At 48.1% G+C, this 15,610-nt stretch overlaps 1 protein-coding gene across 1 annotated transcript in view; it reads left to right on the top strand.

Moving 5' to 3' along the window:
* sli (slit guidance ligand) overlaps window positions 1-15,610 on the top strand; it is a 408,240-nt gene that overhangs the window by 70,653 nt on the left and 321,977 nt on the right. Inside the window, exon 2 of the mRNA XM_077643187.1 lies at window positions 7,829-7,900. Coding sequence (XP_077499313.1) covers window positions 7,829-7,900 — 72 coding nt within the window. The remainder of the gene's footprint in view (window positions 1-7,828; window positions 7,901-15,610) is intronic.

Here is a 15,610-nt window from a genome sequence, read left to right as displayed (position 1 = left end):
TCATTGCCGATTCTACATCTTCATAGAAACTTTCAACGGCCTGGTCATCATGGCTGGATATGGGCGCGTAGGCCTGCATCACCTTGAGCTTGTACCTTCTATTGAGCCTAATAACGATAGCTCCCACCCTCTCGTTAATACTATAGAACTTATCTACGCCGTCAGCTATATCCTGTTTAATGAGGAATCCCACACCTAGTTCTCGTCTATCCGCTAATTCTCGATAGTTCAGTATGTGTCCGTCCTTTAGTACTGTATACGCCTCACCGGTCCTCCTAACTTCACCAAGCCCTATGACATTCCATTTAATGTTCCCTAGTTCCTCGAACAGCACTGCTAGGCTAGCGTCGCTAGATAAGGTTCTAGCGTTAAACGTTGCCAGGTTCAGATTCCAATGGCGGCCTGTCCGGAGCCAGAGATTCCCAGCACCGTCTGCTGCGTCACAGGTCTTACCGCCGCCGTGGCCAGTTGCTCCGCAGCAGCTGGGGACTGATGGCCGAGGGTTAATTGATTTGATCATGGTTGTGGCCAAGTACTACACCAGGGTGGCCAAATCCTGTTCTGGTTAAGGAGTGCGTTGTCGGTTCTGGTCACCGAGATAAGGGCGCACCCCAGGCCTCGTTATGCAATCCGCCTTTTTCACGACGCGACTGCGCATGCGCCCATCCCCTGGCGGCGGTGTCGCGAAACATATTGGAAGGGTCGCTCGCTGCAATCGAGACCGGTCGTGGAAGTGTAAACAAACCGGCTTCCTACGCGGAGTGCGTTGCTGCAGCCGTCGGGCGGTCAGCGCGACGCATTTGGCGATACCTACGAAATGTGTTGCATACGGCAGCAATGCCCAATATGTAAAGGGAAGTAAACTGGGACTTTTTCGCTTTCCGAGCGCTTCCCGGGACAGCCTTCGACGCGAAGCGTGGGTAAAAGCAGTTCGTCGGCTCGACGATCGTGCCGCCCTTGGGCACCGTCAAGCACGTCAAGACTGTGCGGGAATCACTTTGTGACAGGTACGGATGAGGTACTGTGTTTAAATGCGTGTGCAGTCTATCACGAAGTGTTTTATTCATGGGCAGTAAGGTCTCGAATGTCACCGCGGCACCCAGACTTCGTCCCGACGCTTTTTGCTTTCTCAAGCAAGAAGGCCAAATGGGCAAGTGCTGTGAGCCGCTTTCAACGCGCCATGGAGCGGGCAACGAAAAAGAAGCTACGAGAGCATTCACGCATGGTGCTAAAATTTTGTCATAATCTCCTATGGAAATTTCCTTGTTTATGCCACTACACCCTGGCCAATCCCCCGTGTGGGTATGTGCCATGTATTAAGAGGCAGAAGAAGAAGGTGCGTTATGCGTGTGTTCGAATCATATCCATGATGAACACCTCTGCGTGGTATCGCCGGAATGGATCAATGTGCGCCTCTCGCGCTCATCTTTAGGGACGCGCATGCTTGTTTAACCTATGCAGCGGTGTGTTGTGGGAAAATACAGTGAAATGCTAACAGAGCGGCTTTGTTGCGAGTGCGCTTGTGCTTTTATAGCTCGTGTAGCTATTCTGCAGCGCTTGAGCACAACGATTGGTTGTGAAAACTGTTGTCCCCAGTCGTTTTCTGTACTACGGCGTACACGATGGCAGGCATATACAGCGGAAAACGCCAACCTCACTGATCGGGGATATTTCATTGAACATTACGTTTCGAATGTAGCCTTCATCTCTGAAGCGGCGGCCCTTGCTAGCTGGTGTTCGCATCGCATGTCGGATGATCGGAGATACTGAAGAATTTGCTCTTCGGTGGGCACTGCAGCCTGCCTCGGACTTCGCACCCAGTTATCAGTCAATCCTAGAAGTCCTCCAGGTACCATGTGCTGCCCAGGACAGGCCATCGTCGACAGATTCCAACAAAACGTGCTTCGCAGCGGCACTCAGTCCGGCCGGGTTGGGCGCGCAGTACCCTACCAGTGAGCTTCCAGCGTTGTACGCGAGGTGGCAGCACAGGAAAATGAAAAAGGCGGATTCCATCGACACGCGGATTTCTTTTAAAAATCCGGTGGAGAATTGCGCGGCACCAGGATTTGAACTCCGGTCCTCTTGCCCGCGAGGCGGACGCTGTACCTCTACGCCATCGCTGCGGCTGTGTTTTACCTTCTTTCTTATAAGCAAGGCTGTGCAGTCTTTCGATTCCTCCAATTTACACTTTCAACTTATCCTTGATAACCCTGACAGCCACTTAGCGTTGAAGGTCTTGAAGATGATAAGATTTGACCGCCTCCTTGCGTTTTCGAATTGTCAAATCTTTAGCGCAAAGGAAGACAAAGTTTGTCCTATTTGGCTTATTCTGCTTTCAACTTTTTAAAGTCTGCTGTCCATTTCAGCCTACGAATCTAGCTTGGCGTGTTGGGCTGCGAGTGATTCAGTAGCAGCTTTGTTTTCTAATAGCAGCTATGTCGGCAGCCATTTTACGGATTTCAGAAGGAAGCTCTTGCGAGTTCGGGCGACGGTTACTCTCCACGTCAGCGGCAAGTAATAATGTATGCTTAAGTGAGACAATGAAATCACCAAGGAGCGAACACACTAGCCGTGGGCACGGCAGCACCTGAAGGAACACATTGTTGCTGCGATAGCATTTAGAGAACTTTTTTCTCACCTGAACCAGAAATACCAAATGGTTCTTTAACGTCATGTCGCTCGCGGTGCAACCATGCCCAGTCCTTTAACCATGAGCAAATAGCTCCAAAGGAAATGGTGCTAAAATGCTTTCACGCGGTGTCCGAAACTTTATTGCTCTTGGCGACTTCCTTTTATTCTTCCTGTGCGTCGACATTCGGTCCGATTTACATCGATTCATAATGCTAATGCTGTTCTCTTTTTTTTTGTAGTACATTCATAATACGCTCCAGCACTCCGCGTTGTATCAAGTTCACGGATGCGTTCTTGCTTGATTGTTCTCTTAACTGTAATTTTTCATATGATTCGAAGCTTTCTTTGTGGCCATGTTTGGCGTACAAAACAAGTAGAAGGAGCAAGTAAACACTGGGAAAGCATGCGACTTAAAATATGTAAATGATGCGTATGTGGAGGTCGGCGAAACAGACGAACTTCGTCTGCTTCGGCGAAAGATTCGCGTGAGCGTCCCCTATACTGCATCATCGGTATCATTGCCGCCTGTTTGAATATCGTGACTTGTGCAGCAAGATCAATTATGCCTGGTATTTCCCGGCGCCTTCATCTGCTATCTTCTCCTTTGGACTTAGCAACTGGAGTGTTCCTGCTCAGTTAGGCGGAAGGTTAGGTAGAAGTATCGGAAACGCGCCTGTGTCAAGCGTTTCTGATGTGCGCATATGATCCTTCAAAATCAAACGTGCATAAAAGGGCAGAAATGGACACGCAGCACAGCCGCAGCCTAGGACAAGTCAAATCCATGGAACGTTTTATGGTCACTGGTGATTTAATGTCCCAAAGCGACTCAAGCTACGAGGGACGTCATAGTGAAGGGCTCCGGAAATTCCGACCACCTGGGGTTCATTAACGTGCACTGACATGGCATAGTACACGGGCATCTGGCATTTCGCCTGCATCGAAATGCTACCGCCGCGTCCGGGATCGAACCCACGTCTTTCGGGGCAGCAGCCGAGTGCCATAACCAGTGAGCCACCGCGGCGGAAAATCTGGAAACGTTATTTGCCAAACAAACCGTTGCTCTGCACCTTTGGGAACTTAAAAAGAGATAACTCGCGTTCGTGGCCTGTTCTTGCGTAGTCATTTGCCCATCCTAGTGCCTCTTGGGGAACATCAGTAACAGAAAAGCAGGAAAAGACGCGGAAGAAGGGCATTCCGTGCCGAGACGCAGTAGGAATAAGCGGATGGCAGGCTGCCTCGCTTCATGTGCGAGCGACTACAGCGCTGCCGTTTCTTTCTACCATACCGCTACGCGCCGAACAATAGGAGCAGCCCCCGTTCACGCCACTGTAGAGAGTGAAAGCGTATCGTTACCGTTTACCGGGCCCGGCTAACCACATCTGCGCATGCGCCGACCATTACCGGGCCGCTAGCACTTTACAGGAGCTTTTTAGCGTTGCGGAGAGTTAGCATTCGCTCGTGAACATGGCGGCGCACTGCACGGCCGCCTCGGACCAAATGCAGCAGCGCCGCCGCGTTCTTCGGCGCCATTTCTCGCTCTAAATGAAGGCATTCACTTTTAATTCACATACTCTCACTAATACGCCGAGGTTTAAATGACAACTAGCCCATATTTTTGAGTTAATTTGGCGATTTTCGAGCAGTTAAGTCTATATGCCGTGTATATAGCCTGCAAAAGCAACTAGCCTGCAAAAACATACTCGCAAGCTATATGCCGTGTATATAGTGCTCCACCGTGTACATAGCCAAAATAACAACGACAACACCGCAGTTTTTCGGCTTTGTGCGAGCGTTCACAATTTTGTCTACTTTCATTCATGGGTTTCTTCCTTGAAAAAAAAAAAATACTGCATGGTAATGCCCTTACCGTATTGATCAGTAAGTGCTGAAAGAAAAAAAGTTTCTCCAGCCCGGAATTGAAGCACTTTGACTTACTGTCACTAGAAGGCGCCACTGTGTTTACATCCAAACCATGCATCCAAAAATCTAAAGTAACGCTGCGTGCGGCACGGCAAAATGTAGGTGTCGTTGTAGTGCTTTTTTACAGCGTTCGCAACGCAATGAGTTTTGTGTAGGCAACACTTACCGCGCAGTAAAATGGTCTGCTGGCCAGGGTAGGCAAAGCGGGCCAGCTTCATGGGAGCATCTGAGAAGCCGCTGAGCCGGCTGTTAGCTGAACAGCAACGTGCACGTCTTTATATGCAGAGAAAAATGGTATTAAAGTGCATGTAGCATCTCACTGCATGCAAATGCTTTGAATGCATGCGTTTTTTTGTTTGCAATAAATGCTGAGGCTTCTGCCATCATCGCTCGTTTTTGCCGTACCCTAACTCGTTACGGGAGCGACTGTGTGCTAAAACGTCTTTTAGTGTGCGCAGTTCTAAACAGAGAGCCCGGCGTCCGGCAACATGGTAAACGGTATCGTAATCACGCTAACAATATGCTATTATTCTCCCTAATAGACACCTTTAGCACGCCGTGTTACCCTGACCGGAGTACCGGGAGCAATGCGCAGATCGCCTTGAGGCCGCCAGATGGCGCCAGATGCCAAGCAGTTGCGCGCAACGCATCGGCACCAATCAGCGCGTGCTTGCTGCTGGTGGGCGGGCTTCCGGTACTCCTGTAACACGGCACGCTGAAGGTGGCTAATATTCTAGTCCGGGTTCTCCACGAAGGAGGCGTACCACCGGCGGACATTCGCTGACAGCCTTGTGTTGTTTATTGCGGCGTTGAGGACCGAACGAATGTGGTGAACTGATGCCTTGTATTCTCGGAACGCAAGATCGATGCTTATGACAAAACGAAAAAAACGAATGAGAGGTTGTTTCTTGTCACTGATAATTGTCTTAGCAAAATCCAAGATGGTATTCGCTAAAATCGGCGGGCATATTTTGTGCACTCGTTCCCGAAGTGTTCAACACCTTTATTCATTGAAGAATTCGGCTACAAGAAGTTGTGCAGAAGGCATGTCCCCAGATGCAGATCAGTGAGTTCATGCAGAAAATGAGTCAAGCGCGAAAATTTCTGACGTGCTCCGCAAAGGGAGCAGACAAAGTTCTGGGCTCAAGGGCAGAACGTGGGATTTCTACTGCACGCCTGTATCCAAACAGCAATCACTGCACTGATGCAATATGTGTTCCCCAACGCAGCAGAAATTCAAGACTCGCATTTCAAGCAGGCAGCTGGTGGCTCCAGATCTCTGGAACTGGCATTGCATTCTGCTTGTTGGCTTCACGCCTCCAGACACAGCAATTAATTCTGCTCCACATTTATTTATTTATTTTATTTATTTGCGGATATTCCAGACCATACATATACATGGTCCAGGCAGGAGGGGCTTTTGTGACAAAATGGAAGTTCATACATAGCAAGCGTGACATACAGAAAACACAGGCAAAACATGAATTACGAGTGAAATACAATTAGCAACACACAAATTGAAGCTCTAATTCCTTAATAATGTCGCTTGCTACGAAAGTGTGCGAAAGCAAGGAATTCCACTCATTTATTGTTCTGGCAAAAAAAAAATTTAAAGGAGTTTGTTCTTGAAAAAAATTGAAGCTAGAGAGTGAGGGTGTCCTTGTGGCACAATGTGGCTTTACGCAATTCGGCAAGTTTATTTGAATTCACCTGACAGGCAGGTGTGCAAAAATGCGAGCCAACTGAATTTGCGACGAGATTCGAGAGAGTCTACTATATGTTGCTGCATCAATAAGGAAGGAGAATGATTTCTTTTATATGTACTGAAGATGTAGCGTACAGCTTTTCTCTGAACTCGCTCGAGCTACAATATATCTTTCTTATATGCGGATCCCTTACAATGGAGGCACATTCGAGTTTGTCTCTGACGCAGGCATTATAGGCTAAAAGTTTAACTTGTGCTTTCCTACTCAAGGACCGTAGCTTTCCACGTAATAGCTGAGGAGCAAATAGCAGATATGTGAGGAGACCAGTTAGCTTATTAGAAAGCGTGATGCAAAGGTACTTGTACGCGTCTACTTCTGTTATAATAATGTAGTTAAGTAAATACTGATAAACTTTGGAACAGTACCGCAGTCTGTTTAAAGCAAACGGAAGGGACTGCTTTGCAAGTGCCTTCATCATCATCAGCCTGACTACACCTGCAGGGCAAAGGCCTCTCCCATGTCACTCCAATTAACCCTTTCCTTTGCCAGCTGCGCCCACCCTTTGCCTGCAAACTTACTAATCTCATCCGCCCACCTAACCTTCTGCCGCCCCCTGCTACGCCTAACTTCTCTTGGAATCCACTCCAACACGTGGCTTACACTTGCTTTATGACAACGCTTGAGTCCTCACCGCGCACGCCACCACCTCGCTTCTGGCAAGATTCAAGTGTGAGATTTAGAAGCATGCGCCATATAGCCCGGACCTGGATTTTCACTTGTTTTTTCTTCTGAAAAAGCATGACGCTGGAAATCCGTTCGGCGATGACGAGTTCATAAAAGAAGTCACGACGTAATCTACATGGAAGGCGGCATGCTTATGTAACTGTACGGCATCCGAACGCTGGTTACCAAGCTAAAAAAAGTTAAATTATTGGAATGTTTATTCTTCGCCGTGAAGTATTGAAAATGGCCCTCAGAGGCCCTGAGACGGAAAGCTAAGAGGGTAGACTGCGAGGGGCCTGAGGCCCAGTAAAGCAAGCAAAAAGGTGGCAAAGTAAAGAACTGCATCATTTGCGCTCATGTTTTGCCATAACGTTGACAGCGACGTCAATGATTAATCGCAGTCAAGAGTGGCACCAGAAACGCTCCCTGGGGGATGCCAGACGTTGCGTGAAGAGACGATAATAAGGGCGATCATACTTGTCGTCGGCCGTAGTAATTGATCGCCGTGCGTAGTATTCAAGCAAGTTGTTCAGTGAACGCATTGCAAGTCATTGGGTATAGTGCCGGTCTGATCGTGGTTGTTTAGTGATGTGACGACTGCACATATAGTGAGCTTCGTGACAGTTGAAAACGGCCAAAAATGGGGTTGATTATTCTATACCTGGTTGTGTTTGGCAGGAGAGAAAGCGTACGTTGGTGGGCAATGGGGTCTAGACGCTACAGTGTTTGGATATTGATCTATAGGTTTGTTGTCGAAAAGAAAAAGGAACCCTGCTGAGGGTTCCGTCTGCCAACTTGCGGGGGATGCAGCCTTTAGCGTAGACACCTTTCTGTCATTTTCTTTGCAGGGACCTGGAAGGGAACAACATCAGCGTGATCGGCAAGGATGACTTCAAAGGAATGAACAAGCTGCGCATCCTGTAAGTGCTTTTTTGCTCTTTCCTGACCGCTGGAACCGGGGAGGAACCGCATTTGGCCGGTATGGTTACAGAAGCGGGCTTTTATGAGGCGTCGCAAAAATAAAGTACGGCGGTTGCAAGCAAACATTTTTGGTCACGGAGCCAATGAATCTAGGGGAGAGAAAAAAAGCGCGGACAGTGCCGTCGGTGTTTGACGCGCCTCCTACAAGTGGCCAAGTGGCTTTGCGCGCCATCTGACGGAGAAGGTTGGGAGTGAGCCAGTTGGGCTAAACTGGGATTAGAGGCCACCTGGAAGAAGATATCGGGAGGGAGGGGAAGCTTGGACTGTTCCCATTACCCCGTGTCCACTGCCCTCTGCGGTGCTCGCCTTTCATTGTTTCATTAGTTCCTTATTCTTTTCACGCGAGTGCGGTCTCTATTGGCGTTCGACAGCGAACGACAGCGCCGTGTCGTTCGCTTTCTTGTCTTTTGTGCTCGTCTTTGTTCGCGCTGTTTGTTCAAGACGATTAATATCGCTACGACATTCCGTTCCTACTGGTTTTGTCGTCATCATCATCATCAGCCTTACTACCCCCACCACAGGGCAAAGGCCTCTCCCATGTCTCTCCAATTAACCTTGTTCTTTGTCAGCTGCTTCCACCCTTTGCCTGCAAACTTCGTAACTTCAACCGCCCACCTAACCTTCTGCTCCCCCTGCTACGCTTACTTTCTCTTGGAATCCACTCCGTTACCCTTAAGCACCAGCGGTTATCTTGCCTTCGCATTACATGCCCTGCCCAAGCCCATTTCTTCCTCTTGATTTCGACTAGGATGTCATTAACCCGCGTTTGTTCCCTCACCCACTCCGCCCACTTCCGGTCTCTTAACGTTACACCTATAATTTTTATTTCCATGGCCCGCTGCGTTGTTCTTAACTTAAGCTGAACCCTTTTCGTTGGCCTCCACATTTCTGTCCCGTAGGTGAAAACTGGTAAGATACAGCCGTTGTACACTTTTCTCTTGAGGGAAATTGGTAAACTGCCATTCACGATCTGAGAGAACCTGCCATATGCGCCCCATCCCATTCTTATCCTTCTAGTTATTTCCCTCTCATGATCCGGATCAGCTGTCACTACCTGCCCTAAGTATTCCTTTACCACTTCCAGGCCCTCGCTGCCAATTGTGAACTGCTGTTCCCTTGCTAGACAGTTGAACAGTACTTCGGTTTTCTGCATGTTAATTTTAGACCCAGCATTCTGCTCTGCCTGTCTTACTCATTTATTATGATTTGCAGTTCATCTCCTGAATGGCTCAGCAAGGCAGTATCATCAGCTAATCGCAGATTATTTAGGTATTCTCCATTTACTCTTGTTCCCAACTGTTCCCAATTCAGGCCTCGGAATACCTCCTGTAAACAGGCGGTGAATAGCATTGGCGAAGTCGTGTCTCCTTGCCTGACGCCCTTCCTTATTGGAATTTTATTGCTGACTTTATGGAGGGCTATGGTAGCTGTGTAGTTGCTATAAATATCTTCCAGTATTTAGACATAAGGCTCTTCTTCACCCTGATTACGCAATGCCTGTATGACTGCGGAGGTTTCCACTGAGTCGAATGCTTTCTCGTAATCAATGAAGGCTATATATATATAGGTTGGTTATATTCTGCGCATTTTTCTATCACCTGATTGATAGTGTGAATATGATCTATTGTGGAATATCCTTTACGAAAGCCTGCCTGATCATTTGGTTGATTAAAGTCTAAGTTTGCCCTGACTCTATTAGCGATTACCTTAGTAAATTCCTTGTAAGCAACAGATAGTAAGCTGATCGGTCTGTAATATTTCAAGTCCTTGGCGTCTCCCTTATGAATTAAGATAATGCTTGCATTCTTCCAAGTTTCTGGTACGGTCGAGGTCATAAGGCATTGCGTATACAGGGTGGCTAGATTTTCTAGCACGATGTCCCCTCCATCCTCCAACAGATGTGCTGTTAGCTGATGCTCCCCAGCTGCTTTTCCCATTTACATTGTAGTGAGTACTATTTGCCTTTCTCCCGGTCTGCAGTGGTCCAGCTTCTAGCGCGCATGCGCAGTTCATGCTAGCGATAGGTGGCGCCAGATTGCATGAGCAGACGGTGTTTGCGTTTAAGGCACTTTGTATGCAACTTTGGCTCAGTGGCTTGGCACGCATTTATTTCTTTCGAGACGAATTTTGGGTGGCCTTTTCATGCCATCTAGTGATTGCAGAAATTAACATTTCTCAAAACATTGAGTGCACGAAGACGTCCTCTGCCATTTTCCACTTTTAATGATGCCAATACGTTTTTTTTTTAAATTTCATCGCGATATGCGTCTTCGAAAGAGAATATGATTCCTCAATCGCAAAGTTGTTTGAGAGATCCTGGTATTTATATAAGTTGTGACTCGTTAATGCGGAAAATTTTGGTTTCCGAGAAAAACTGTCCATAAAGTGAGTCGTGCGTAATAACGAATCGTGGAGAAAATAAAATGTCGAGAGAACACACTTTGTAGACCTGCTTCTGTGCACAGTGACGGGCATTGAAGTGGAAATTGGACAAAATCTTCGGAACTCCTAGTCCCTTATACTGTCGCAGTTACGTTAAAGTTATTTGGTGCAGTTTGAAACGCCTAGACGTCCATGCGGAATGGGCTGGCGTCTTAGGCTGTGGTGACGCCTCTCGTACGACGAATGTTCATTTCCCAAGTCTCGCTGGTATAGTCGGGACGGAAAAAGACGCGAACACGCATATGAAAGATTTTTCTACTTTGCAGCAAGGTATTCCTTTACAGCCGCTTTATAAATACAGCCACCTGCCACGTGTACCCACTGCCGTGCATCGACGACTAACTCGATAGACTTCGCCGCGCCGAGTACTTTTCCTCGATTAATTTAAAGATGCAGATCGAGGTTGACGAACGGGACCGGCAGAAACCTGCTTTTATCACAACCGGCGGCCTATATGAATTTAAGCTGCAGCTCTTCGGTGCCGTTGACGTTGCAGCGCATGATGGACACTGTCCTCGCTGGCCTCAAATGACAAATCTGTTTAGTTTATCTGGATAACGTGGTCGTGTTTCTGAAACCTTGACCAACATCTTGAACGCCTGCGGACTGCATTAGATGCTCTGCGGGTGGCCAATTTAACGCTCAAGCCCGAAAAATGCCACTTCGGCAACGAGCAACTCCAGTTTCTTGACCACGTTGCGAGTGCCGACGGTGTTCGACCCGATCCCGGCAAAACTGCCGCCGTAGCCGAATCCCCCGTTCCTACTAGGAAGAAAACGCACAAACACTTCCTTGCTCTGTGCGCCTACTACTGTCGTTTTATCGCCGGCTTCTCCCAGATTGCCGAACCCCTGAACCATTTAACGCTGTACTGCCGAGCAACAGGCTGCTTTCACAGAGCTGCGCCAACGGCTGCACACTACCCCTGTGCTGGCTCACTTCGATGAGGAGGCTGCTACCGAGATACACACCGACGCCAGCAACATCGGGTTTGGAGCTGTCCTAGCCCAACACCAAGAAGGCGTGGAACGAGTGATCGCGTATGCGAGTCGCGTTCTGTCTGGAGCCGAAATCAACTACTCTACCTCGGAAAAGGAGTGCTTCGCGGTTGTGTGGGCCACTCTAAAATTTCGGCCTTACCTCTAAGGCCACCATTTCAAAGTCATGACCTCCCGCCATTCCTAGTGCTGTCTGGCTAATCACCGGGACACATCGGATCGCCTCGCAAGTTGGAGCCTCCGCCTCCAGGAATATGATTACACAGTTGCGTATAAATCTGGAAGCAAGCACGAAAATACAGACATGCTCTCGCGCGCACCCGTTGAGGTAACTGATGATAGCACGGAGGATGACAACCGTCTCCTTGGAGTCATCAGCGATTCCGACATATTGGCAAGGCAGCGAGTTGACGTGGACTTACGAGCCGCCGTTGACCATCTGGAGGGCCGTGCTGCAAACGCACCCCGACAATTTTCCCGGAACCTTTCCTTCTTCTGCATGCGCAACGGCATCCTGTACAAGAAAAGCTCGAGCAACGGTGGCCGAGTCTACCTCCTAGTCGGGCCGTCAGATCCCCGCGCCGGCATCCTTTTTTCATCTCACTACGAGCCCACCTGTGGTCATTTGGATTTTACACGCAACATCGCTGGAGTGCGCCAGGCATATTATTGGCCAAAACTTGCCGCCACCATCCGCCACTGCGTCCGAAGTTTCCGTGAGTGCCAGCGCCGCGAGTCACCTCCCCTAAAGCGCACGGGTTTGGTCCGTCCAATTGCACCGCCTGTATGGATACGTTGCTCGATGTATGGATGGATGGATGGATAAGGCTTAACCCTTTAAATCGGGCGGTGGCTCAAGCCTCCTAGCCATGACTTGGGAAATTGTCTTGATTTTAGCCACTAATCAGATGGATGGATGGATAAGGCTGAACCCTTCAAATCGGGTGGTGGCTCAAGCCGCCTAGCCATGACTTGGGAAATTGTCTTGATTTTAGCCACTAATCAGATCGATGGATGGATAAGGCTGAACCCTCTAAATCGGGCGGTGGCTCAAGCCGTCTAGCCATGACTTGGGAAATGGTCTTGATTTTAGCCACTAATCAGATAACCTTGAGTTGGTTACTTCTACCAGCTTGAAACCTATATACTTTTCCTTCACTGTCCTTAAATCCCAATGCTTTGATAAATCAGCCCCGCTGCTTTCCACGGTAGTGTGAAGCCCTTTACAGAAAAAGTATCAACTGTTGAGCCGTTTCCTCCTCTCCGCACGCAACGCCCAACGTGTCTATCTCGTGGTACCTGACTCTATATGTCTTAGTCCGCAAAACGCCTGTCCTGGCCTCGAACAGCAAAGATCTTCCCCTACAGTTATCGTAGATATTTTCTTTTGCAATTTCCTGCTGAAAGATCCTGTATGTATGTTCCTCCTGCGCCTCAAGTGCAGCGCCACCTGTGGAAGAAAAGTAAAAACGGGGACGTTGACCGCTGCGCGCGCTTCTTTCGCCACGTTTTCTGGGACGCTCGCTTTGTTTCACGTGCACGCGCTGTCGGGATGTATCGCCTGCATTGTGGCTTCAAGAAGGTGGTTCAAATTCACGAGCACTTCCGCAAACCAAACCTAATTAAATGGGAGGAGCTGATTGGTCGCGCCTACTGTGTCGAGCAGGCGATCGACGAGGAGGCCCATTGGACTGCAAAATGCGCTTCTCAAGTCAGCGATAACAGCGTATACAGCATGTAGATTGAGGTAATTGCCCTTTTATGTATATGTTGAAGTATGCAAAGTACTATCTGCCCTGTAAAATGAATCAACGCACTCGTTGATCGTAATTATTGGTTGCTGCATGTGATGTAAAGGGTCATTCTATTTTAGGGGGAACACGCCAGTGTGAGGACGGTGTTTGCATGACGAATGATTTCCTTAAAAAGACCAATTACTAATACCAATGGCGGTTGTGTTACATCGAAAGCCGTACTTTATTAACTCATGATTACACACTTACGAGTAAATGCGTGATGGTATAAAGAGAAATGAAATCACAGAAAGTGGGAAGGGGGCCACCCTCTAATCGGATACCGTGGAGCCTTTAAGCGTAGACCCTGGTGAAATGACATGTGTGCAGCGTCGCCGAGCAGACAAGAGAACGGAAAATAGGTGCTCGTTATGACAAACGTGACGCAAACCAACAGTCACAGAAACCAAGGAGCATAGGGGATTTATCGGTGATTAATGGGGAAATAATTTCTTCAAAGATAATTGACTAGAAAGCGGAAGAAAAACAAGCACATGCCGTCCGTGGGCCGAACCCACGACCTCCAAATCCCACTGGCGGCATGTGGTTGTTTTTTTCTGCTTTCTAGTCAATTTTCTTTGAAAAAAATGATTACCCCATTAATCTGGCATTGATGTACATCACAAATTAAAAAAAAATCACCCATGCTCTTTGGTGGCGGCGACTATTGGCTTCAGTGATGTATTTCATAGTCGGACATCTGAGAGGTGGGCAAGGGACCGTCAACCTCAAAAGACATAAAAATGCTGACCAGCAGAAGTATTAGCCCCTGGATAGAATATTCAAACGGGGTTACTGACTGCTTAAAAATAAATGCGATTGCGCCGGCGAGAGAACTCAACTGCGCTATCGTTCATTATTAATAAGAAAAGACTAGCGCTATAACGATGACATAGAAATAGAAGTACACAGGACAAGCGCTTAACATCAATTACGTTCTTTACATCACAGAAAGACACATAAATACAGGTCATGTTCACATGAGTGTGGCTGGAAACAAATCTCTTATGCATACGTGGCAAACAGTTTTGCAGATACCGTTTTTTAGACAGGGCAAGTGAAGGCGTGCTGACGCAATTATCTCCTTCACTGCTGATATCCTAGGCTTTGCATATCTCTCGGTGCAGCCTAGTACCTCCCCTACCGAGAACACACCTGGCTTCAAATGCTGGCAATGCACCCGCAACGCCTGCAGTGTTTGGCTAAATCATGCTAAGTGATTTATGAGGTGCGGTTTTGTGTCGTTTAATTCCTCGCTCAGCTACATCCCAATTGGTTATTTTTGCGCGTACAAAGTGCTGAATCGGCGACTGCTGGGCTTCTATAATCCTGCGTCCAGTAACGGTGAATGCTAACAGTATGGTCAATCCACCGCCTATCCACCGGTGGCAGAAGTTTTGAAATGCCGCTGACATTCGCTCAGTCGGTGGAGCAGAGCCTAGGGCATCTTTCGCGGGCGAGGCAGGCGGGAGAAAATAGCGGGCCCCGATCAAAGCATGGTCGTCGGCGTCGCTTTAAAATAGCCGCTTCCGGGAAGAGGTGTGAGCGCCCTGGAGTCGGCGCGAAGAGAGACGCGGAGCAGCTTCCCGTTTTCATTTCATCTTGATTTACCAGGGCCCGGTGCAAAAAGCCAAAAAAGGCTTGACTGGCCAGTGCACCTTTTCTTATTGAAGTGATGAAAGACTACTGGAATTCACATTATAGACACGTATCATAAGCGTCAAATGAAACGCGGTCAAGTTAATTGAAATGAGGATATTAATTAGCAACACTTGATTTTTCATGGATGGAGGGCAGACCGCTGGGTGAAAGTGTTAATGAACCACACTTCCAATTTTTCTGCAGCAGCTGATATTTCGGTGCCTGCATGTCTATTCAGATGACCTGTTCGCGTTTCATTTGTCGTACAGGGTTGATGAATAGCATAAAAACAGCGCGGCTCCTACTTGGTTCGCCGTTCGCATTTCTTTTCATTGCCCCTGTTCTTGAGTGGTAACAAAGAGACATTTTCTTAGCATCCAGAAACCGTGAAGTGCGTAGGCGCTGCGCTATTCGCATTTCTTTTTACTGTCCCTGCACCTGGCTGGTAACAAAAAGAACAAATGGCTTTTTCTCACCATCCAGGAGCAGTGGAGTGCGTAGGTGTGAACTGTTTGCATTTCTTTTTCCCGCCCCTTGTCTGGGTGGTAATAAAATACAAAAGGGCTTTTTGTTACCATCCACAAACAGTGGAGAGCATAGGCGCCGCGCAGTTCGCATTTTTTACTACCGCCTCTGTACCTGCGTGGTAACGAAAACATGCAAGGGCTGTTTCTTGCCATGCAGGAAGAGTGGGGAGAGTAGGCGCTGAACTGTTCGCATTTATTTTTACCGCCCTTGTACCTGGGTGGTAAAAAAAGTACGAAGCGCTTTTTGT

The sequence above is a fragment of the Amblyomma americanum genome, chromosome 1 (assembly GCF_052857255.1).
Source record: "Amblyomma americanum isolate KBUSLIRL-KWMA chromosome 1, ASM5285725v1, whole genome shotgun sequence".
Lineage (NCBI taxonomy): Eukaryota > Metazoa > Arthropoda > Arachnida > Ixodida > Ixodidae > Amblyomma > Amblyomma americanum.
Note: the sequence above shows the minus strand (reverse complement) of the source record. Positions and strands in the feature narration are given on the sequence as shown.